The 25,632-nt window shown below is 38.6% G+C and overlaps 1 protein-coding gene across 3 annotated transcripts in view; it reads left to right on the top strand.

The window, feature by feature from the left end:
- STRN (striatin) overlaps positions 1–25,632 on the top strand; it is a 136,099-nt gene that overhangs the window by 20,630 nt on the left and 89,837 nt on the right. For all 3 annotated transcript variants that reach the window (XM_032239305.1, XM_032239307.1, XM_032239306.1), the window contains exon 2: positions 19,956–20,059. In XM_032239305.1, the coding sequence (XP_032095196.1) occupies positions 19,956–20,059 (104 nt within the window). The remainder of the gene's footprint in view (positions 1–19,955; positions 20,060–25,632) is intronic.

The following is a 25,632-nucleotide window of genomic DNA, read 5'->3' as shown; positions in this document are numbered from 1 at the left end:
TTGAAAAAATGTTTTTGTAAGTTTGGTATAATGTGAATTGGGGGCAAGATTTGGAACATGAATTATTGACTTGAAACTATCAACTTTTTTACAAAAAAGAAACAGTTTTAGTTTTTATTTGGAATTGAGTTAAATTTACATTTTATTTTTAGACACTGTCTAAATTTTACATTTAGAAGAAATGATTTATTTATAATAAAAATACATGTATATACAAAACACAGTATATACATAAATATACAAAATAGAAAGTACCTCAGCCTCTCTCCATTCCTTTTTACAAACCTACTGTTTAGAGATAAATTCTATTAACAATTTAGCATATATCAGATTTTATGTATACACCCACAAGTGGGATTTTTACTGAACTTGCATTTACCTTGGTAATAATTGGGATCTTTACATTTCAAATCTTAAACAAGATTTTTCTTAATTCTTTAAGAGACATCCTGTACTTAAATACCTAGGAATAAAGTAAATAATTTGTAGGTTTTATTACTTGTGTGAGTGGGATCTTTTCCCATTTTATCTCTAACTGGTTATTTCCCACACATGGGAGAGCTCTGCTTCTGTGTGCAAAGTCATTTAGTCACCTTGTAGAAATACTTGTTTTGATGTTTTCGGTAGAAAAAAATGAACTGCAAATATTTCCGGTGTTTTTTTTTGGGACGGAGTTTCGCTCTTGTTACCCAGGCTGGAGTGCAATGGCGCGATCTCGGCTCACCGCAACCTCCGCCTCCTGGGTTCAGGCAGTTCTCCTGCCTCAGCCTCCTGAGTAGCTGGGATTACAGGCACGCGCCACCATGCCCAGCTAATTTTTTGTATTTTTAGTAGAGACGGGGTTTCACCGTGTTGACCAGGATGGTCTCGATCTCTTGATCTTGTGACCCACCCGCCTCGGCCTCCCAAAGTGCTGGGATTACAGGCTTGCGCCACCACGCCTGGCCCTTTCCAGTATTTATAACTCTCTTTTTCTAGTATTGGCTATTAATTCTAGAGCTTTGTATCATGATGGTCATGCGATAGGGTTTTTCCTTAAAAAAAATTTATTTCGTGAGATCTGGTCAAAGAAGAATAAAAAAAAGAAGGGAAAAAAATTTAAAGTTACATGAAAACTGTATAACTGTTTAGTATTTATCATTTTCCAAGAATTACTATGTGGCATGTTAAAAGTGTTTCTAGTTTTCTAAGAGATGCTAACACTAATAGACGCTGACTTTTGTGAATTGATTTTTTGTATCTAAGATAATGTGTTTTTTCTCATTTAACCTACTAATGAAATAAAGTTGGTCCTGCAGTATTTTTCTTTTGATATGCTTTTGATATACTGTATTTGCTTTGTTAATATTTTATTTAGGAGTTTTGCTTCTGCATTCTTAAACATAAAGTCATTATGTATTTTTGATAATGTTATTTTGAACTCAGGTGCAGAGAATTAAGTTCTCATAGTTTATGGCACATTGTCATTGGTCTGCACACAGTTTCTCTGTTGTTTAATTTACTTATCCATTTTTATCTCCATTCCTCTTATATTTGTTTCCCTTCTGTTTTTTTTTAATATATCTTTATAAAAATATTGTTTTTCCTACACATGTATTATTTATTTATAAAAATCAAATCGTGCCATTTTTCTTTTTTTAAAGATCCAGCTGTGATGTTTTATATATATTAAATCCAGTACTTTTAACTGTTTGAGAATTTCTTTGACATATTACTAAATACAAAAATTGCTGGTTTGTTGGATATGTACACACTTGATTTGACTAAGTACTGCACATTTCTTTCCAGAATGACTGCTCTGGTCTACATTCCCATTTGCAGTATGTGATCCCATATTGCTGTTAACACTTGGCATTATCTAGCATTCTACTTCTTGCTAGTCTGATAAATTTAAAGTTGTATCTCCTACTTAAATTAATATGCATTTCTCCGATTATGACTGAATTTAGGTATTACTTCCATAATGTGTTAGCCTTTTGGGTTTCCTCCTCTCTGAACTGCTTGTTTCTTTGTATTCCATCTAATAGCACGGGATGTCTTTCTGTCCTTTATTGAAATCCTCTGCTATGTATATTTACAAATTGGAGCAGTTTTCTTTTTTGTTCTATGATTTATTTTTGGCAATTTTTCAGGTTAGTGTTACAGTTTTAACAGAAAACAGAATGATAATTTTATTAAAGATAAATCTGTACTTGTAAGTTAAATGAAGTTGTTGGGATTTGTGTTTGTACTAGGATAATGTAATAGATTTACTTTTTAGAAGATAATACTTTGTCTATGTTATTCTCTTACACATTACTTTGTTTGTATGTACAAAAAATTTAATTGATTATGTGAGATTACCAAATATCCTGAAAACTCTTAGAACTGGAGCCATATATTTCCTCCTGCCTATGAGGAGTGTCCACACTGATGGCAAGTCAACAATGTATGAACTTAGATACCTATCTTTGCTTCCTTATAACCATTTTTCATTATATCTGCTGGTGAGGAGTGTCCTGCCTATGAGGAGTGTCCACCTTGATGGCAAATCAACAATGTATGAATTTAGATATCAATCTTTCCTTCCTTATAACCTCTTTTTCATTATATCTGCATTGCTTTTGTATATTATGTATAAGACAAAAACATCTTAATAAAAATTTAACTCTAGCATCTATATTTTCAACTCTTTGTTAGTGTGTATATACATGTTTTAAATATGAATTTGTATTTTATTTTTTGAGACCCAGTTTCCATTCTTGTTGACTAGGCTGGAGTGCAGTGGCACAATCTCAGCTCACTGAAACCTCTGCCTCCCAAGTTCAAGCGATTCTCCTGCCTCAGCCTCCCAAGTAGCTGGGATTACTGGTGCCATCCACCATGCCTAGCTAATATTTTTGTATTTTAAGTAGAGATGGGGTTTCACCATGTTGGCCAGGCTGGTCTTGAACTCCTGACCTTAGGTGATCTGCCTGCTTCGGCCTCCCAAAGTGCTGGGATTACAGGCGTGAGCCACCATGCTCAGCCTATTTTAACTGTTCTGTGTCTTCTGTTTTTGTGTGACAATGAAATGAGTTAATAAATATAATACTTAGAACAGTATAACATTAATAAGAGCTCAAAAAATTTTTCGTTACTCTTACATATTTTTATATATGTATAGTTGTAGTCCCTGTACTTATTTTTAATAATTATATAACCAAAATAGGTGTTGTTGCTTATATTTCTCTTCATACGAGAAAGTTCAGGCTGGGCACGGTGGCTCATGCCTATAATCCCAACACTTTGGGAGGCTGAGGCAGACTGATCATGAGGTCAGGAGTTCAAGACCAGGCTGGCCAACATAGTGAAACCCTGTCTCCACTGAAAATAAAAAAAATTAGCTGGGCATGGTGGTATGTGCCTGTAATCCCAGCTACTCGGGAGGCTGAGGCAGGAGAATTGCCTCAGGAGGTGGAGGTTGAGATTCCACCATTGCACTCCAGCCCGAGTGACAGTGGGAGACTCCTTCTCAAAAAAAAAAAAGAAAGTTCAGAAGGGAATTCAGCAGTTGTTCACACTGATTACCTCTAGGGAGCAGGATGAGGATAAAGAGGTCGGCCTCTCAGTTTTTGCTTTATATGTTTATGTAAAGTTTGGATTTTTTACTCATTCTATAGTACGTTTTTAATGACTAGCAAGAATTTTAAAAAATCAATCAAAATATAGTTTACTGAATTCTCTTTTTGAGTATTTGTGTGGGTTTTTGGTAGGGCAGTAGTAAATATGTGACAGAATAGTGTTAATAATCATCATCAAAGAAGTATACATTAAAGTAATATATATTTCTAATTTTTTTAAAAAAATGGCTGGGCATGGTGGCTCACACCTGTAATCCCAGCACTTCGTGAGGCTGAGGAGGACGAATCACTTGAGGTCAGTAGTTCGAGACTAGCCTGGCCAACATGGTGAAACCCCGTCTCTACCAAAAATTCAAAAATTAGCTGGATGTGGTTCTGCATGCCTGTAAACCCAGCTACTCAGGAGGCTGAGTCACAAGAATTGCTTGAACCTGGGAGTGGGAGGTTGCAGCAAGCCAGGATTACACCCCTACAATCCAGCCTGGGCAACAGATAGACTCCATCTCAAAAGAAAAAAAAATGATGCTAACACCCAGTACTGAGGGAGATAGATATGTTAGAACTTTACTCTCATACCTTATTCATGGTATTGTCAATTGGTCAGTATCTATTAAGAGATATGAAATAGTTATATTTTGACCTGTTAATCCCACTTATGGTAGTCTATCCTTGGGAAATATTTTTAAAAAGCATTAAAATTCTATATACACGAAGAGCATTGTTGGCAAATGATTTTGTAATAGGGAAAAATTACAAACAACCTAAATGTTCAACTATAGTGGAATGGATATCAGTTAGGAATGCTTTTGGCTGCTGGTATACCCTTTTAACAGTGACTTAACAATTAGAGGTGATATTTTTCTCAGTTTTACATGGTATTTTTTTCATTTTTACATTTTTCTCATTTTACATGATATTTTTGTCATTTTTACATGAGGAAAATATGGGTAGTCTAGGGCTGGTGAAGTGGCTCAGTAATGACATAAAGAAACTTGTTTTTTTTCTTTCTCATCTGCCATCCTTCATCACCACTGTGTTGCTTATTGTATGTGTGTGTGTGTGTGTGGGGGGGTGGGTGGGTGGTGGTGGTGGTACATTATGAGTATAAGATTGCTGTAGCTGCTGGGCTAGGTGGCGCGTGCCTGTAGTCCCAGCTACTCGGGAGGCTGAGATGGAAGATCGCTTGAGCCCAGAAATTCTGTGCTGTAGTGCGCTATGCTGATCGGGCGTCCGCACGAAGTTCAGCATCAATATGGTGATCTCCTGGGAGCGGGTGACCACCAGGTTGTCTAAGGAGGGGTAAACCGGCCCAGGTCGGAAATGGAGCAGGTTGAAACTCCCGTGTTATCAGTAGTGGGATTGCGCCTGTGAATAGCCACTGCACTCCAGCCTGGGCAACATAGCGGGACGCGGTCTCTTTTAAAAAAAAAAAAAAAAAAAAAAAAAAAAAAAGGCGGGGCGCGGTGGCTCACGCCTGTAATCCCAGCACTTTGGGAGGCCGAGGCGGGCACATCATGAGGTCAAGAGATGGAGACCATCCTGGCCAACATGGTGAAAGCCCGTCTTTACTAAAAAAAAAAAAAAAATTAGCCAGACGTGGGGGCAGGTGCCTGTGGTCCCAGCTACTCAGGAGGCTGAGGCGGAAGAATCGCTTGAACCCAGGAGGTGGAGGCTGCAGTGAGCCGAGATTGCGCCACTGCACTCCACCCTGGTGACAGAGCAAGACTCTGTCTTAAAAAAAAAAAAAAAAAATTGCTGTAGCTACAGACATTAAGACCACAGTGAAAAGCAACAAAAAGGTTTGTTTGTGTTATTTTTGGAGTAAGTCTCCTTTATCAGTGAGTGATAAGCTTTCCCAAAAATGTCTTCTCCCTATCCCCAGCAGACATACATGTATCTCTCATTGGTTACATAGCCATGTTTGGCCACAGTAGAATATAACAAAGCAGACCCTTGGTGTACCAGATTCTGTAGTGGGAAGCTACAAGTGAGAAGGAGCTTGGGAATATGTACTTTGAATAGCCAGCCCACAACGTCTACAACAGTGGTTAAGTAAGTTATGGTAAATCTACTCGAAGACTTCTAATACAACCAGTAAAAATGATAGTATAAAAATAATAGGACTGGGCACGGTGGCTCACACCTGTAATTCCAGCATTTTGGGAAGCTGAGGGGGGTGATCACCCAAGCTCAGGAGTTCCAGACCAGCTAGGCCAACATGGTGAAACCCTGTCTCTACTAAAAATACAAAACAAAAACAAACAAACAAAAAAACTGAGCATGGTAGCGGACACCTGTAATCCCAATTACTCGGGAGGCTCAGGCAGGAGAATCGCTTGTACCCGGGAGGCGGAGGTTATAGTGAGCTGAGATCTCGCCATTGTACTCCAGCTTGGGTGACAAGAGTGAGACTTCATCTCAAAAAATAAAAATAAAAAATAAAAATTATAATGTTTGCCTAAGAAAATAAGCCATAAAATTTTGCACCATGATTCTGTTCATGTGGAAAAATGCATTGAAAGGGAAATTCAAAGGAAATCATTTAGATGATAAAAATAGAAGCTAAAATAGAGCATGTTGTTTAACAGTTTTGCACATTGCTTTTTTATGGGGTGGAGAGGGATGTGAAGAAAGGGGCTGGTGTTCTTGGGTTGTATTTCCCAAGGCAAAATGACGAGATCATAGAGTCTGCATGTAGCTTTATAGTCCTCTTTTGCAGAAGAGATTCAACTAACTTGCATTGCCACCAACAATATATAAATCTGTATATGTAATTCATCTGCCTATGAACATTGGGTTTTATCATTTTAATTTACTTTGTTTTGTTTTGAGACATCATCTTACTCTTTTTTTTTTTGAGACAGAGTCTCACTTTGTCACCAGGCACCAGGCTGGAGTGCAGTGGCACAGTCTCGGCTCACTGCAACCTCCACCTGCCAGGTTCAAGCAAGTCTCCTGCCTCAGCCTCCTGAGTAGCTGGGACTACAGGCACACACTACCACGCCCAGCTAATTTTTGTATTGTTAGTAGAGACGGGGTTTCACCATGTTGGCCAGGTTGGTCTCGATCTCTTGACCTCATCTTACTCTTGCTCAGGCTAGAGTGCAGTGGCAGGATCAATTGCTCACTGCAGCCTCAGCCTCCCTGGGCTCAGGTCATCCTCCCATCTCAGTCTCCCTGAGTAGCTGGGACTACGGGTACATGCCACCATGTCCAGCTAAATGTTTGTATTGTTTGTAGAGAGGAGATTTTGCCATGTTGTCCAGGTGTGTCTCAAAATCTTGGTCTTTCTAGCATTCCACCTCCCTTGTCTCCCAAAGTGCTTGGATTACAGGTGTGAGCTATAGTGCCCAGCCTAATTTACTTTTTTTAAGACAAAAAATTTTCATAATTACAGAAAAATTTCAAGAAGAATACAGGAAACTTTTTACTCAGCTTCACCAACTATTAATATTTTCAACTGTGATAATTTTTTTTTATTACTAATTAGACTGCAGTTTTCCATGTGATTATTCAGCTCTATATATTTTCATGGTTCTTCATCAGTCTCCTGCCATTTGTTTCTGAGTAGAATCTGGTTATTGTGTTTTTTAATATTGACTAGTATTCACCTTTTTAAAAGGTAACCTTTTATTAACTGTTTCTCTTACATTTCTTCTATTTTCCTTTGAAGTACATCTTATGTAAAATACCTCGTATTTGAATATGTTTACTCCATATATCCTAACTCTGATTAGAGTCTTCATTTCTTTAGTTGTCAGAAAGGGTTATACTAGTTCTATAAGAATGTAAAGGCCGGGCGCGGTGGCTCAAGCCTGTAATCCCAGCACTTTGGGAGGCCGAGGCGGGTGGATCACGAGGTCAAGAGATCGAGACCATCCTGGTCAACATGGTGAAACCCCGTCTCTACTAAAAATACAAAAAATTAGCTGGGCATGGTGGCGCGTGCCTGTAATCCCAGCTACTCAGGAGGCTGAGGCAGGAGAATTGCCTGAACCCAGGAGGCGGAGGTTGCGGTGAGCCAAGATCGCGCCATTGCACTCTAGCCTGGGTAACAAGAGTGAAACTCCGTCTCAAAAAAAGAGAAAAAAAAAAAAAAAAAAAAGAATGTAAAAAGTACTTTTAAAAATTAAACCATTAGTATTTTATGTAGATTATAAGTTCAGTGAAAAATTGGACTGTGGTGGAGATATGACCCAAATGCTTAAACAAGGTTTTGATACATGGTAGCTATTCAGTAAATGAATGAATGAATGGATTTTATTACAGTATATTGGTTAGAATATGAATGGATTCAAATTCTTTTCACAATCATTCCTTTTTGTCCTAGTAAACACTGTATCATGATCTTTCCGTAGTATATTACTTCTTATTTAATATACTTTTAGTTATTATACTATTTTAAATCACTTTTTGAAGCCTGTTTTATTTACTTTTATTCTGTTCAGCAAATGCTTACCAAATAGTGATTTTGTGTCAGAAACTTTGCCAGGCACTGGGGGTCTAGAATAAGATACAGTTTGTCTTTTAAAGAAGTTAACTGTTCACTATTCACTTCAAATGGAATCCCCCAATGCCTGGCTCTACCAATCATTGATACATTGTCAAATTTAATTTTAATTTTTGTCAGAGTAATACATGCACATACTTCAAGGCAAATAGTGCTGAAGGGCTTTGTGATGAAAAACATCTATTCCTTCTATGTACCATTTTCTGTCTCCAAGTATACTTCTCAGAGTTAACCATTTTAACTCTTAGCTGCCATTTCTGTTATTCATCTCATATTTCAAAACCATATTATGCTATTGACCTTTTGTCAGTTTTAAGTATTATCTACCAGCTTTGTGTTATGGTTGATGAGGATTTAGCTATGTTATCCCCTTTCACTTCTCTGCCCTACTTCCTTTCCCCACATTGTCTCAATAGCGTTAAATCACACCATTTAAAAAAGTTAATATGTACATTATTATGTAAATATATGTAAGTACTAGTTACTTCTAAGGCAGCCAGTTAATACACTTTGAGTGTTCCCTTTCCTTTGGAACTTTTTGGTTTTCCCACAGTTAATGATTATCTCATTTTTTCTTTTGGTTTAGGTTTTTTTTTTTTACATTGCACTACTTCAGTAATCTTTTAATACAAATTTATATGTGGTTGACCTTATCAAATAATTTCTTAGTCCTTTCTCCTCACCTTGTAAAATCTGTTATTCCTAGAGGTTCCTGCTGTACTTGAATGTAGGCTACTTGTTATTAATATTTAGGCTTGGGGTCCAGCTGTTTCTTTAGAACTTCCTTTTGCTTCTCTCTGTTGTTAGGACTCTTATTTCCTGGATCCCATGTTTTCTTTTTCATTTATTCTTTCATTTTAATGATATCATTAGTCTCTTGAGAACAGGTATATAGGAAGTAACTGTTTTGAAAATTCATATGTCTCAAAATGATTGACAGAACTCCATGTTCGATATAATCTGAATATATTGGTTCATTTTATTGCAGCTTCAGTATTATTTTGATTCTTGATTGTTTATGTCTGTCCTATTTTTCCACTTTTGGAAGCTTTTTATCACTGATTTAAGTTTCAGGATGATATGCTTTGTGCCCCTTGCCTGCCCCCGTACATTTCATTTGTTGTGTTGCATAGTAGTAGATTTATTTGTCCTACAGTTCTGGAAAATTTTTTTTGAAATTATTTTTTGATATTCTTTTCTTGATTTTCTCTGCTATCTCTCTCTGGAATTATTATTATTATTATTATTTTTTTTTTTTTTGAGACGGAGTTTCACTCATGTTACCCAGGCTGGAGTGCAATGGCGCGATCTCGGCTCACCGCAACCTCCGCCTCCTGGGTTCAGGCAATTCTCCTGCCTCAGCCTCCTGAGTAGCTGGGATTACAGGCACGCGCCACCATGCCCAGCTAATTTTTTGTATTTTTAGTAGAGACGGGGTTTCACCATGTTGACCAGGATGGTCTCGATCTCTTGACCTCGTGATCCACCCGCCTCGGCCTCCCAAAGTGCTGGGATTACAGGCTTGAGCCACCGCGCCCGGCCCTCTCTCTGGAATTATTAATTGGATGTTGGACCTTTTGTTTGATTCTGTTGTTTTCTTATCTTTACCTCTATTTTCTTTGCCTTTTATTCTAATTTTGATGTTAGATATTATTTCTCTGAAAATATTAGAGATCTTTTGAAGTTTTGTTCTGTATCTGTATTGCCTGTTTTCTTTGTGTTCCTTTCATCCTCTTTTTGTTTTTGTCTCTTGGTAGATAGAGCCTTTTCTTAAATGCTTATGGGGTCAACAGTGGACCATTTTTAAGAATGTGGCATTAAGAAAGTGATGGGAAGCCCTCTATTTGTGGACTAGGTGTATTAACATGGAGGCTTCCCTAACGTATGTTCAGGCCATCACTGTTGGATGATGTGATTTAGGTGAATTGGCTTTTTTGTTGAAAGATCCCTGGATGTCATATTTAATTTTTTTTTCCCTTAGGTTTATTTTGTTTTCCAGAAAATGGTTTTCCAATTGTTTGTCCTGAGAGAAAGAACCTAGATGGCCAATGTTGTTAAAACCTGTCTGGGGGCTAGATGCAGTGGCTCACACCTGTAATGCCAGCACTTTGGGAGGCCGAGACAGGCGGATCACCTAGGTCAGGAGTTTGAGACCAGCCTGGCCAACATGGTGAAACCCCGTCTCTACTAAAAATACAAAAATGAACTGGGTGTAGTGTCGTGTGCCTGTAATCGCAGCTGCTCTGGAGGCTGAGGCAGGAGAATCGCTTGAACCAGGGAGTGAGAGGTTGCAGTGAGCTGAGATCATGCCACTGCACTCCAGCTTGGGCGACAGAATGAGACGCTGTCTCCAAAAGAAAAAAAAATTATGAGTTTAGTTCCTTCCGTTGCCCAGCATCCTCCCCGCCCGTCCCCCTTTTTTTTTTTGAGACAGGGTCTCGCTTTGTTGCCCGGGCTAGAGTGCAGTGGTGGTGTACCTCTGCCTCCCGGGTTCAAGCGATTCTTGTGCCTCAGTCTCCTGAGTAGCTGGGGCTACAGGCTTATGCCACCACACCTAATTTTTGTATTTTTAGTAGAGACAGGGTTTCACTATGTTGCTCATGGCTGGACTCAAATTCCTTAGCGTAAGCGATCCATCTGCCTAGGCCTCTCAAAGTGCTGGCATTACAGGCGTGAGCCACTGTGCCCAGCCTAATTGTCTACTTCAATTGGAGCATATGATGTGTGAATAGCGATGTGGAAGACAAAGCTAGAAAGAGGGGTTGGGAAAAGATTGTGGATAGCATTATTCCATTGGGAAGAGTTTGGGTTTTATACAGTTCCTTAAGATACATAGATTCATGCTGGGTGTAGTGGCTCAAGCCTGTAATCCCAGCACTTTGGAAGGCCAAGATGGGCTGATCACCTGAGGTTAGGAGTTTGAGACCAGCCTGACCAACATGAAGAAACCCCATCTCTACTAAAAATACAAAATTCGCTCTGCATGTTGTCACATGCGTGTAATCCCAGCTACTCAGGAGGTTGAAGCAGGAGAATCGCGTGAACCTGGGAGGTAGAGGTTGCGGTGAGCCGAGCTCGCGCCATTGCACTCTAGACTGCAATGAGAGCTAAACTTTTTTCAAAAAAAAAAAAAAAAAAAGATGTAGATTCATAATTTATACATAGAGACTGAATATTTTAAATATGAGAAGTGTTGCCTGTAGAAGAATATGTTTTTAGAGATTATATACCTATCAACAGATAATTGTATTGGTTTAAAACATGTTTAAAACTCCTTTGGAGCTAACTATAAATAAAATCATAAATTATTGAAGACTTGCCTTTTGCGAGTAATACTTTCTGAGAGCTCTGTAAATCCTCAGATTTTAAGATTAAGACATCTTTTTGTGGAATCCTTACTTTCTCTGAATTGTATTTCCATTGAGAGTTGTGTGTTTCTTATATGTACACATATTCTACAAGTTAATATTCTTTTCAACTTCAGTGAAAGTTTTATTTCACTTGAATCCCTTTTGATCAGGTTGGAGCATTTGCTGAATTAGTTTAGTGAGTTTTGGTTGGAGGATATAGAACAATTTTTTTCTGGTTAAGAGCTGTCATTTTCTTAGTCCTTACATTTTTCTTTCTTTGTCGGGGGCAAGGGGCATATTACATTAATGGATTCAGTTTTTTTTCTTAAACTGTTTAGAGGTATTACCTTTTAACTTTCATACAAATGCTTTGTTGGGCATGGCGGCACACACCTGTGGGCCCAGCTCCTTGAGAGGCTGAGGCAGGAGAATTGCCTGAGACCAGGAGGTCAAGGCTGCAGTGAGCTGTAATTGTGCCATTGCACTCCAATCTTGTCAAGAAAAGAAGACCCTGTCTCAAAATAAAATTTCCAAAAACAAATGTTTGGTGTTAGGCTAGACTCATGCATTTAGCCTCTAGATTGGATCTCTAGCTTCTTCATTGCCTTAACCAAGTATCTTCTGGGTGGCTCTCAAAACAGGGGTAATCATGAATGTTAAATCTATGATGTCATATTCTCTCATACTGTAAATCTACAAGAATCCTCCTTTGATTGATATTTTATTCTTTCACTTCTTTCTTCTACATATGTGTTTATGTACATACATACAGTCATTCTTTGATGTCTGTAGGGGATTGGTTCCGGGAACTCCCCCAACCAATACAAAAAACTGTGGATGCTCAAGTTCCAATTTTTAAATATAATGTGTTTCTATATAAACTGTGCACACCCTCCCATATACTTTAAATCATCTCTAGATTATTTATAATACGTAATACAATGTAAATGCTGTGTAAATAGTATTATGCTATATTAAAACAATTTTTTATGGTGTTGAATGTTTTTGATAGATGGTTGCTAGAATCTGCAGATGTAGAACACATGGATATGGAGGGCTGACTGCATATATATATAAAATATGTGTGTGTATGTAAATTAAAAAAGAAATGGAACTTTATTTCTAGTTCTTTGAGGAAGCATCAGGAACATGTATAAAGATTTGAGCCAGACATGGTGTCTCATGCCTGTAATCCCAGCACTTTGGGAGGCTGAGGCAGGCAGATCACGAGGTCAGGAATTCAAGACCAGCCTGACCAGCAGGGTGAAACCCCGTCTCTACTAAAAATACAAAAATCAGCCAGACGTGGTAATGCGCGGCTGTAATCCCAGCTACTCAGGGGGCTGAGACAAGAGAATCGTTTGAATCCAGGATGTGGAGGTTGCAGTAACCCGAGATCATGCCACTGCACTCCAGCCACCTGGCAACAGAGCGAGACTTCGTCTTAAAGAAAAAGATTTGAAAGATAGGAAGATGTGCTGTGGGAATTTAACTGACTGATTCGAGTCCTGAGGGAGCCTTTGGGATCTCAAGAAACCCACTGATGTACATTTATTTATATGCTGCCATAAGGTGATAATGTGGTGTAATTAATTTTGTACTTTAAATGAGAATTTGGGCAATTGAAGGTTTTCTGTATACAAAAATCTATATTTGTAATCTTACATTTAGGAATAGAGAGATTGTGAAAGAATCTACCACTATCTCCTATAGCATTTCAGAGGTAAAATGTTATCTAAAAGGATCACTTGAGCCCAAGGAGTTCAAGGCTGTAGTGAACTATGATCATGCCACTGCACTCCTAACCTAGCAGTGGAGAGAGACCTTCATTTCTAAAAAACATAAAATTTATCTTTATTTTCAGTATAATCCATAGTTTCACATCTTATCTTTTTTTGAAAAGTAGCAATAGATAAATAAAATGGTACAGTAATTTTACTTATTAAGAAAATTTCAGGAGACTTCTAGTTTGTTAAAATGTAAAACTAGGCTGGGTGTGGTGGCTCATGCTTATAATTACAGCGCTTTGGGAGGCCAAGGCAGGCAGATCACCTGAGGTCAGGAGTTTGAGACCAGCCTGGCCGACATGGTAAAACCCTGTCTCTACTAAAAAATACAAAAATTAGCCAGATGCCGTGGTGCACTTCTGTAATCCCAGCTCCTCAGGAGGCTGGGGCATGAGAATCGCTTGAACCCAGCAGGCAGAGGTTGCAGTGAGCCAAGATTGCGTCACTCTACTCCAGCGTGGGTGACATAGTGAGACGCCATCTCAAAAAAAAGTAAAACTAGCTGTAGAATAAATAAATACCAGATTAAAATACAGTTTTTAGGTCTGGTGCAGTGGCTCATGGATGTAATTCCAGCACTTTGGGAGGCCAAAGTGAGAGGATTGCTTGAGGCTAGGAGTTCGAAACCAGCCTGGCAACATAGCAAGACCCTGTCTCTACCAAAAAAATTAAAATTGGCTAGATGTGGTGGTGAGCACCTATAGTCCCAGTTGCTTGGGAGCCCAAGTTGGGAGAATTGCCTGAATTCAGGATTTCGAGGCCTATGATTGCACTATTGCACTCCAACCTGGGCAACAGAGCTGTCTCAAATTAATTAATTAATAAGCAGCAATTTTTGAGTTGAACATCAGCTCTGTACTTGACTCCAGAGTTAAATAGGCATCCAATTGCTTTTTGTGTTTATTTTTATATTTAACTGTTTTTGCCTGCAACTGTATTGCTGGTTCTAGGTAAATATAACATATGCTACGTCTTTGGCAACGTGTATTTCATCCACTGGATTGTGAGCTCTGTTTTGTTTTGTCACTCCTTTAGTCCCAGTGCCAGTAACTGTGCCTGGCACAAAGTAGGTGTTTAGTTAATACTGTTAAATGAACAAATAGGAATATTTGACTATCACTTGAATCCTCATCTATTAATACTGCACTATCTTTTCTTAGCTGTTTTTGTGAACATATGTTTGCGGGCCTTGTACCCTGTCTAGATTGGAAGTACATTGTGAGTAGAAACATGGTTTGATTTGTTTTTCCTGTATTCTCCATTACAGCAGGATACACCTTAATGGGCCATAGGTATTTCCCAAATGTGATTGAACTGAAATATATTGGTAGATTTTATTTTTTCAGGAGACTGACAAAAGTACGTATAGTCATAAATAAGAAATTTGGAAGAGAATCAAACAACTAGTATGTACTCATCTGTCAGCTTGAAGGCTTATGTAAGATGCCATACTTCTGTAGAGTAAAGAGGTAAAGTTCTGGGGCTAGGTGTGGTAGCACACGCCTGTAATCCCAGCACTTTGGGAGTACGAGGCGGGCTGAACACCTAAGGTTGGGAATTCAACACCAGCCTGACCAACGTGGAGAAACCCTGTCTCTACTAAAAATACAAAATTAGCTAGGTGTGGTGGCTCATAACTGTAATCCCAGATACTTGGATGGGCTGAGGCAGGAGAATCTCTTGAACCCGGGAGGTGGAGGGATCCTGGGAGGCAGAGGTTGGGGTGCCCGAGATCATGCCATTGTACTCCAGCCTGGGCAACAAGAACAAAACTCTCGTCTCCAAAAAAAAAAAAGGGTTAGGATTCTGGGACTATGAGATATGTCGCTCAGGCTCAAGTACAGTGGGGCACTGTCTCGGCTCACTGCAACCTCTACCTCCTGGGTTCAAGCAGTTCTTCTGCCTAAGCTGTCCAAGTAGCTGGGATTACAGGCGCTCACCACCAGACTCAGCTAATTTTTTTGTATTTTCAGTAGAGACAGGGTTTCACCATGTTGGCCATACTGTTTTTCAACTCCTCACCTCAAGTGATTCGTCCACCTTGGCCTCCTAAAGTACTAGGATTATAGGCGACGGCCACCGCACCCAGCCTCTGGGACTCTTTTCCTTGCCCCTTAGCAGACTATTTCCCATTTTGGGGTTTTTGTTTTGTTTTGTGTTTTTGGCCTTCTAACTGTGTTACAAGTGGTTTAGATCAGTTGTTTTTCTCTCTAAGTGTGGTCCCAGATCAGCAGCGTTAGCATCACCTGGCTACTTACTAGAAATGCAAATTCTTGGGCCCCACTCCAGACCTACCTAATGAGCAACTCTGAGGGTAGAACCTAAACAATTATGTTTTAATAAGTCATCTGAGAGACTCTGATGGCAAAGTTTGATGTCACCAAATGATAATGACACCTTTTTTTGAGGCAGTCTTTCTCTGGTGCCCATTTTGGAGTGCAGTGGCACGATCTCGGCTCACTGCAACTTCCACCTACCGACTTAAAGCAGTTCTCCTGTCTCAGCATTCAGAGTAGCTGGGACTACAGACACATGCCACCATACCCGACTAATTTTTGTATTTTTAGTATAGACAGGGTTTCACCATGTTGGTCAGACCGGTCTTGAACTCCTGACCTCAGGTGATCCACCTGCCTCGGCCTCCCAAAGTGCTGGAATTACTGGCATGAGATATCGTACCCAGCCTGATAATGACACTGTCTTTAATAGAGAGGCCTAGAGGCAGTGATTATGTGCCGCAGAAAACTAGCAGCCTGGATTTAAGAGCATGATATAAACCAGAGCTTTTCAGTGGGAATAGATGTAGTTTATAGAAGGCATTAAGACATAAAGCAGATTATTGAAACTTCATTGTACGCTGTTTCTTAGCTTAAGTAAAACATATAATTAACTTTTACTTATATATTTCCTCCGTTACTTTGAAGTTTGTGTTCAAACTGAAAGATGAGAACCTTAAATTAGTCAAGTTTTATATTTTACTTTAGATTTTTGTAAAATTGAATGCTCTTTACTTTCCATAGCAAGTGACTGAAAAGCTACTGAAAAGTGTCCAACCCAAGAATTTTGTGTATTTTTCATTTTGAATATACTTCTCGGTGATTTCAATTTTGAATCCTAACCCTTTTTAAGAGTACAAGGTCATTTAAAATGGCTTTAATAAGGCCAAGCGCACTGGCTCACGCCTGTAATCCCAGCAGTTGGGGAGGGCAATGTGGGCAGATCATGAAGTCAGGAGTTTGAGGCTAGCCTGACCAACATGGTGAAACCCTGTCTCTACTAAAAATACAACAATTAGCCGGGTGTGGAGTCTTGCTCAGTTGCCCTGGCTGGAGGGCAGTGGCACAGTCTCGGCTCACTGCAACCTTCACCTCCCGGGTTCAAGCGATTCCCCTGCCTCAGCCTCCCAAGAAGGTGGGACTATAGGTGCTTGCCACCACACCTGGCTAATTTTTATATGTTAAGTGGAGAAGGGGTTTCACCTTGTTGGCCAAGCTGATCTCAAACTCCTGACCTCAAGTGATCCACCCACCCACCTTAGCCTCTCAAAGTGCTGGTGTGAGCCCCTGTGCCTGACCTATTTTCCTCTTTTTCTTTTTACCTTTTTTCCTTCCCTTCTTTTCTTCCTTTCATTGTTTTCTTCTTTTATGTCTCCCACCATCGCCCTTCCTTTTCAATTAAATAATTCAAAGAGCAGTATACTACCATATCTGGAGATTTTTTAGCTGGAATTTAACATTTATTTTGAAAGAGTAAGAATTTATACCAAGTATTATGTTTTTGACTCAGATTGTTTTACAGAAGGAATTAGCTTTTTTATGTTGGAATGTGTTTTGAGACTTTTTGTTTCTATCTTCCCACTTCTGTAGAGAAAAAAAGGTAAAAGATTGACATTATCATAGTTTTTATTCTCAAAGGTCTTAGTTTAGGTCCTAATTTTCTTTCAATTATACTCATAATTTATTTAACCTGTCCTCTTTAGATGCTCATTTGGGTTGTATATATATTCTTGTCTGTGTTTTATCAGTCATTTATTATATAATTTCACATGTGTACAAATATATATTTGAAGGATAACATTCTAAAATTGTTTAAAGGGTATGTGCATTTACAAACTTGATGGATATTGCTGGTTGTTGTCTATGAAGTGAAACTGGTTTATACCACCACAGCTGACATGTAAATGCCTGTTTTCTCACATATTATTAAATTACTGACCTTTATCATCTAATGGAAAAGGAGGAATTTGATTGTACTTTATTTTTTATATTTTTAATTTTTTAATGAGATGTCTTGGTACATTGGCCAGGATGGACTTAAACTCCCAGCCTCAAGGAGTCCTCTCACCTCAGTCTCCCAAAGTTCTGGGATTACAGTCATTAGCCACCATGCCTGGTCCTGATACTTTTTTTTTTTTTTTTTTTTTTTGAAAAAGGTCTCACTCTGTTACCCATTCTGGAGTGTGGTGGTATGATCATGGCTTACTATAGCCTTGGTCTCCTGGGCTCAGGTGATTCTCCTGCCTCAGCCTTCCAAGTAGCTGGGACCACAGACACCTGCCACCATGCCTCGTTGATTTTTAAAATTATTTGTAGGGACGTGGTCTTGCTATGTTACACAGGCTAGCCTCAAACTCCTGAGCTCAAGTTATCCTCCCACCTTGGTCCCCCAAGGTGCTGCAATTACAGGGCTGAACCACTGTGCCCAGCCTCTGATAATACTTTTAATTGTAATTTCTCTTATGCCTGAAGTTGAACATATACAGTAAAGACTTTAGAGTACTATAAGCTGAAGTTTCAGAATCATCCAGGACGAATAATGGTAGCAGAAATATGAAACTAGCCAAAGAGTATAGAAAGGACAAAATTGATTATTGACACTGTTGTTATTTTCAATATTTGATTGCATTGATTAGCTTATTACTTTTATTAAAGTCACTTTAAAGAGCATGTAAAATTCTGTGCCAAAGCATTTTTGGCCTGACAAGTTGGGCTGTCATTTCCTTTTGACAAGACTTTCGTTTTTGTCAGCCTTAAATGTGTCATTACTATTCTGGTTAGGTAACATAATTATCCCACTGCAGAATATATAATTTCAAAAGAGTATTGTGCATATTTGATGCCATTACCTCTGAAAACAATTGAATTGTTTTCAGACCACTTTTATTTCAGTAACATAAATGCAATCCTTCTCTTAATTGAAATGTAAAATTTAAAGCACATTGAAATGAAAACAAAAACCTAACACTACCTGTATCTTGACAGTTATAAGAGACTAGGTAAGTTGGATTTTATGTTTCTTGTGGTACTGAATAGAAACAAATCTTTGAATGAGAATTAAGTTTAATGGCTCCCTTGCTGAACCTAAGTTGGACAGTCCTCACAATTCCTTAGGAATGTGGCAAGGTCATCCTTGAATGTAAAGTTACTGTTTACTTCATAGGAAGCACTGTAGATATATAAATAACATTGTTACCTGTCTCAATGGGCCAATATAATAGACAGGGGGTGGTGGTACATGTGAGAGAGTGAAATTTCTAGCTAGTTTTGAGGTCCTTATGACTTATAAGAGGTATTATGAGTCACTTTAACAAGTAGTGTTTGTGACATAGTTTCAGTTTCTCATGTGAAAGATAGTATTTCAATTGTAAATGTCCTTTTAATATTCTGGAGAGCCAGTATTTCCTAACCCCTCTGTCTTACTGACTTTAAAAGTTGTTTACAGTTTGTTTCATGTTCAAATTTAGGGTTTTAGTAATTCCTTGGGGTTGGGGGCAGGAATGTGCAGAAGGCCATTGTCTCTGGTTTTCCTTTTCCCAACTTTCACTTTCTTTTTTTCTGTGGATTACATTTCAAGGCTGGTGAGAAAAAGGATGGAGACTGAGAAAAGGGAGCAGTTTACTGTGTGTAGGGGAGGTCCATAATAAAGTCACTTAAGGAATCTGATATAAAGTTTAAATATATGATGAAGCTTGTGCAAGGGGATTCTAAGAACTGGCTTTACTTTCCCCCTTCCCGCTTTATAAAAAAGAAATACTGTTGATGGCAAAAAGACAAACACTTTATCAAAGTATTCTGTACATCTTGCATTTATTTGCATTAATATTAGGGTTGTTTTATTTTACTTTATTTTTTGAGATGGGGTCTCACTCTGTCACCCAGAATGGAGTGCAGTGACATGATCTTGGCTCACTCCAACCTCCGCTTCCAGGGTTCAAGTGATCCTCCTGCCTCAGCTTCCGGAGTAGCTGGGATTACAAGGTGCCACCATGCCCCACTCATTTTTGTATTTTTAGTACAGATGGGGTTTTACTGTGTTGGCCAGGCTTGTCTCAAACTCTTGACCTCAAATGATCTGCCTGCCTCAGCCTCCCAAAGTGTTGGGATTACAGGTGTGAGCCACCGTGCCCAGCAGTATTAGTTGTTATAGATTGTAGACCCTAGATAGTATGGACTATGTGTTGTAAAATCCCTAGTCTGAAGTAAAATACATATAGACGTCGTCCCCCTGCTTTCTAACTTAAATCCCTTTTCCCCCTTGCAGTCAGTGCATTTTTATATTTTTATATACTTTGTGACAAATATGTAAAGGAAATATATTTGCATCTAATTGTTCTGAATTCCACAAGTTCTTTACTGAGTTTTAAAAAAATTTTTTTTTTTTTTTTTTTTGGTCTAAACTGAATTTTGTCTTCCTCTCCCCTACTTAGGCCCAGATCGCCTTCCTACAGGGAGAAAGGAAGGGCCAAGAAAATTTGAAGAAGGATCTTGTGAGGAGGATCAAAATGTTGGAGTATGCTCTTAAACAGGAAAGGTAATTCAGTAAAATAAAAAATGCTGTTCTTTTTTTTGAGACCGAGTTTCGATCTTGTTGCCCAGTCTGGAGTGCAGTGGCGCAATCTCAGCTCACCACAACCTCTGCCTCCCGGGTTCAAGTGATTCTCCTGCCTCAGCCTCCCGAGTAGCTGGGATTACAGGCATGCACCACCATGCACGGCTAATTTTGTATTTTCTCTATGTCTGGTCCGAACTCTCGACTTTAGGTCATCTGCCCACCTTGGCTTCCCAAAGTGCTAGGATTACAGGCATAAGCCACTGTGACCAGCCAAAATGGTGTTCTCTTAAATGTAGGAATAATTTTTTCATCATTCCTAAAATAAATTTAAATGTTAATACTGCTTGAATTCAGGAGTATCTGTAGTAAACATTTGTATGAATGACTGTAATATGTTAATTTTCTTATGAATAATAATGATCAAAAAACGGATTTATATGATTTTTTAAAAAAATTAGCAACATTTGTTTTCCTACTCTGCCCTTTTTGAAGAAACAGATGTCCTCCCTGAACTGTCAATACACATTCATTTTAAAGTTGAAAGTTTTTGATTTGTAAAGGAAATTTCTATAAAGTTTGCTCCTTTTCCTGTCATTTAATATTATTCAATTTGATGCATTTTCTTTAGAAAAAAATTGGCTCCAGCAGACTGTTGAGATTCTATATAGACTTTTTGTGTATATTTTGTTCCTTTGCTGTCAGTCGTTACTCTCTCTCCAGAAGCTTATCTTACCTTTCTATTTTGTTAGTGTCTAAGATAGTTAAGTAACTAAATTTGGGTCACAAGTAAAAGAAAATAGGTCATGAGTGAGAGTTTTGGAAGTTGCATGAGTTGTTTATTTGCTTTAATGAATGTGCCTTGGATTTTTTTTCGTCAACAATCTGAGACAGTTTATTTTTTTTAGGTAACTAAGTACTTATAGGTGATTTGGAATTTTCTATTTTGCTACTTCTTTGTTTTTAATGGTGCTTGTTTTTTCTCTTTTTGAAGTTGGTGAAAGGGATATTTGCAGTAATACAGCATTTAGATGCAATTAGATAAATAGATGATAGTTATGAATCATGCGAAAGAAATAAAATTTTGTTAGAACTTGTGTTCATCTTCATGTAGAATCTTTCATTGGTGTAAGAGATTGAAAGTAGGTTGACCTCTTAGTGAAAAATAGGTGTTGATTTTCATCCTTTGGGAAAGTTGATGGAAAGCTGTATTAGGGACGTTAAAAGTGAAACCATTTTTAAAAGTACAGCTAGTGCTTGACTTACGACCACGATTGGTTCCGACAGACCGGTCGTAACACAATTTGGTCGTAAATTGAGTAGGCTATACGTACAGTACAGTACAGTACATAATTTGGGAGTCTTTAAGGTTTTTTTTGTTTTGTTTTGTTTTTTAAAGACAAAGTCCCATTCTGTTGTCCAGGCTGGAGTGCAGTGGCGTGATCTTGGCTCACTGCAGTCTCCACCTCGTGAGTTCAAGCAATTCTCCTGTCTCAGCCTCCTGAGTTGCCGGGCCTACAGGTGCATGCCACCATGCCTGGCTACTTTTTTTGTGTTTTTGGTAGAGATGGGACTTCACGATATTGGTCAGGATGGTCTTGAATACCTGACCTCAGGTAATTCACCACCTCAGCCTCCCAAAGTGCTAGGATTACAGACATGAGCTGCTGTGCACTGCTGAGTATTTGAGAGTTTAAGCTGTCTAAATTACAGGCTTAACCAAAGAGAGACGATAGTAACATTAATTACGACAACTATTTATTGGATGGCTACTGTGTTATCAGCCCCTGAGACTTAAAAACTAAGTAATTTGAAAGAGTAGCGGAGCTGTAGTAGAGCTGTGATTCTGATCCATTAAATCTGTATGGTTCTGAAGCCTGTACTTTTTACCAGTACATTATACTGTCTTATAAGGCAGGAGAATTGAAAATACATAAATACTAAAGTAACCAGGGATGGGGTGTGTGTGTATCCAGACTTGCAAACCACAAAAGTACAGTGAAGTATAAGTGCTACGGCAGTAGAAGTGCACAAGATATATTGAGGTCACAAAGAACGTAGTGGTTATTTTTATTTTTATTTTCCAAACAGAGCCACTTTGCTGCCCCACCTGGAGTGCAGTGATGTTGTCTTGGCTCACTCCCCTCCTGGGCTCAAGTGATTCTCCTGCCTCACTCTCCTGAGTAGCTGAGATTATAGGCACCCACCACCATGCCTGGCTCATTTTTGTGTTTTTAATAGATAGTAGGTTTCACCACATTGGCCAGCTGGTCTCGAACTCCTGACCTTAAGTGATCTGCCTGCCTCGGCCTCGCCAAGAGCTGGGATTACAGGCATGAGCCACCATGTGTGGCTGGGAGTGGTTATTTTCATCTGGAAGATGAAAGTAGAAAGGAGGGTAGAGTTAGAGGAGGTGAGGCTGAAATAGCATCGAATAAGAAATTGCTTGCCAGACAGGCAAGGTGTAGGAAGTAGAGAACATGTTTGACGTGGAAGAAAGCAGTTTGGTGTGTTCAGAAATTTGTAATCATTTCGTGTGGAGAGTAGGATGTTGGTTCTGGTCCTCCTCTCACTTGATGACCGATAATGGTAGAAGGAGGCAAGAGTCAGATCACAGAGAGCTTAACCAAGGAGTTCAGACTTTTATCTTACATATAACAGGGAATATGGTAGGTTTAATTTTGTTTGTTTGTTTGAAACAGGGTCTTGCTTTGTTGCCCAGGCTGGAGTGCAGTGGCACAATCGTGGCTCACTGCAGTGTCAACCTAGCCACAAGCGATCCTCCCACTTCAGCCTCCTGAGTGGCTGGGAATACAGATATACTCCAGTTCACACAGATAATTTTTTAATTTTTTAGGGAGACAAGGTCTCGCCCTGTTGCCAGGGCTGTCCTGGAACTCCTGGGCTCAAGCAACCCTTCTGCCATAGCCTCTCAAAGTGCTGTGATTATAGACAGGAGTCACTATGCCCAGCCAAAAAAAAATTTGATCTAAAATGATCTCAGACTATCTAGAGGAGTTGCAAGAATCTTGTATACCATTTACCTAGATTCACAAATTGAAAACAGTTTGCTGTATTTGATTTATTGTGTTTACTCTCTCTCTATAGGTATCATTTTCCCCCTTAATCATTTGCTAGTTAGTTTGCCCCCAACTACCTCTGTGTATATTTCCTAAAAGCAAGGACATTTCCTTATATAATTATAATAGTACATTATCAAATTAAAGAAGTTTAACATTGATATTCGGTTATTTGATATAGTCTATATTCAGATATTCTCTTCTCTTTTCTTTTCTTTTTTTTCTTTTCTTTTTTTTTTTCTTCCTTTCCTCTTTCTTTTTTTTTTTTTTTTTGAGACGGAGTTTTGCTCTTGGTGCCCAGGCTGGAGTGCAATGGCACGATCTCGGCTCACTGCAACCTCCACCTCCTGGGTTCAAACGATTCTCCTGCCTCAGCCTTCCGAGTGGCTTGGATTACAGACATGTACCACCATGCCCGGCTAATTTTGTATTTTTAGTAGAGACAGGGTTTCTCCATGTTAGTCAGGCTGGTCTCGAATTCCTGACCCCAGGTGATCCACCTGCCTTGCCTCCCAGAGTGCTGGGATTATAGGTGTGAGCCACTGCAAGGCCTATTCAGATCTTCTGATAATGATTTCCATAGCATTTTTTTTCCTGGTCCAGGATCCAGTCTGAAAATATATACTGCATTTAGTTTTTATGCACTTGGCAGTTTTAAGCAAGATATAGTATATGAAATATATTTTAGAAAGATCACCTCACCTCAATGTGAGGGGTGGACTGGAAAGATCTGTAAACACAGGCAGAAAGATTGTAATAGTCTAAGATGAGAAATGATAATATAGTAGCTGCTGAAATAGAGACACATCAACTATAAAAGATTTTCAGTAGAATCCATAAAATCTGAAGATGATATAAAAATTTGGAGATGGTACAGCAGGTGAGTGAGAAAGGTAATTTGAGAATGACTCCCAGGTTTCTGGCTTGAAGGAAGGACTGTATGAATTATGAGAGAGTTTTAGAAGATATCGAATGATGTAAACAGTAAGAGGCATCTTTGGGAGAAAAAAAGATATTGAATGAATTAAAATAAGAATTAAAGAGCAGATATGTGAGAGGGACTCATGGTTAGAGATACATACTTGGGAATCATCAGTATTATTGTGCATGAAGTGAAAGAAGTAGTTGATAGAACAAGTATTGTGGAAACAGAGAACTAGAAGGAGTGACAGGAAGTAGAGATACTTGAGGAAAAAGCAGAGGAAGAAGAGCCAACAAAGAAACAGAGAAGGAAGGAGAAGAGAGTAGTTTTGGAAGTGAGTTAAAGGAGGGCGTCGATAATTGAAGATGCTAAGTAGACTCCAAGTAAGTTGTATATTGAAAATAGTCATTTGGAGTTGCCAGTTGGAAGCTTATTGGTATCCTTACTACAGCAGCCTCAGTAAGGCAGCAGGAAGGTGAGCTAGATAGAGGATAGAGGGCTGAGAAGGATGAATTGGGAACAAATAGAGTTGCTTATTTTTTTTTTTAAGAAATTTGACTCTGAAGGATAGTAGAGATAAGAAACTGGCTGAATCTAGTGAAGATATTTTTTTTCTTTTCCTTAAGTAAATGGGATGCTCCTGGAAAAGAGTTTCTGGTTTTATATCTTTTGAAGTTTATGGAATAATTTGGGATTATTCTTGATGTTATGGCACTATTTGTGTAATGAACTAAGAAATTTTAAAAAAGGATTTCTTTGGCTTGAAATTTTAAAAAGTTTATTGAAGAAAATTTGAAATATACTCAGAGAGAAACTCGTGTCTTTTATATACAGCCCCAAGTTTTAACAGTTAATGTTTTTGTTAGTCTTTTTCACCTTGAGCTATTTTAATGCAAGTCCAGATATCTTGTCATTTTACCTGTAATTGTCAAGTAAAGATTATGATTTTACATGATTTTCTTTGCATGATTTTTGCAGGTTTTCTAAGTAGTCCCACTTTAGGATCCAAAAGTAAAACTGAATTGTTAACGTTACAGAAGAATTACTTACCTAGCAGTGGATTTATCAAAGCATTCCTTAATGTATGATAAAATTTAATATACATTTTCAAGTTTACATAGTATATAATCTGAGGTTGACTTAGGAACATCTATCCTGAGGAACCTCAAATACTGTATAAAATATAATTCTGAAAAAAATTTACCATTTTTAAAGTTTCTCTCTATTCACCGCCACCCTACTGTAGTAACTTAACTGTCCTCCTTGCTTCTAGTATTTCCGTATTCTAATTCATCTTCCATATCCATAGAATTCATTTTCCAAAACACAAATATGGTAATCCTGTTATATCCCTGTTTAAAAATATCTGACTAATTTCAAGTTCTTAGTAAAGTTTTTCACAACTAGGCCCTTTCCGTCCCGTCTGTCACTCCATTCCTTCCATACCTTTTGGGTTGGGTGTAATTGTACTGTTTGTTGGTTTTTAACCCAGTGTGTGTGTGTGTGTGTGTGTGTGTGTGTGTGTGTGTGTGTGTGTGTGTGTGTGTGTGTGT

The sequence above is a fragment of the Sapajus apella genome, unplaced genomic scaffold (genome assembly GCF_009761245.1).
Source record: "Sapajus apella isolate SASKATOON/1434 unplaced genomic scaffold, GSC_monkey_1.0 scaffold44, whole genome shotgun sequence".
In the NCBI taxonomy this organism is placed as follows: domain Eukaryota; kingdom Metazoa; phylum Chordata; class Mammalia; order Primates; family Cebidae; genus Sapajus; species Sapajus apella.
This window is presented reverse-complemented; position numbering and strand designations above follow the sequence as displayed.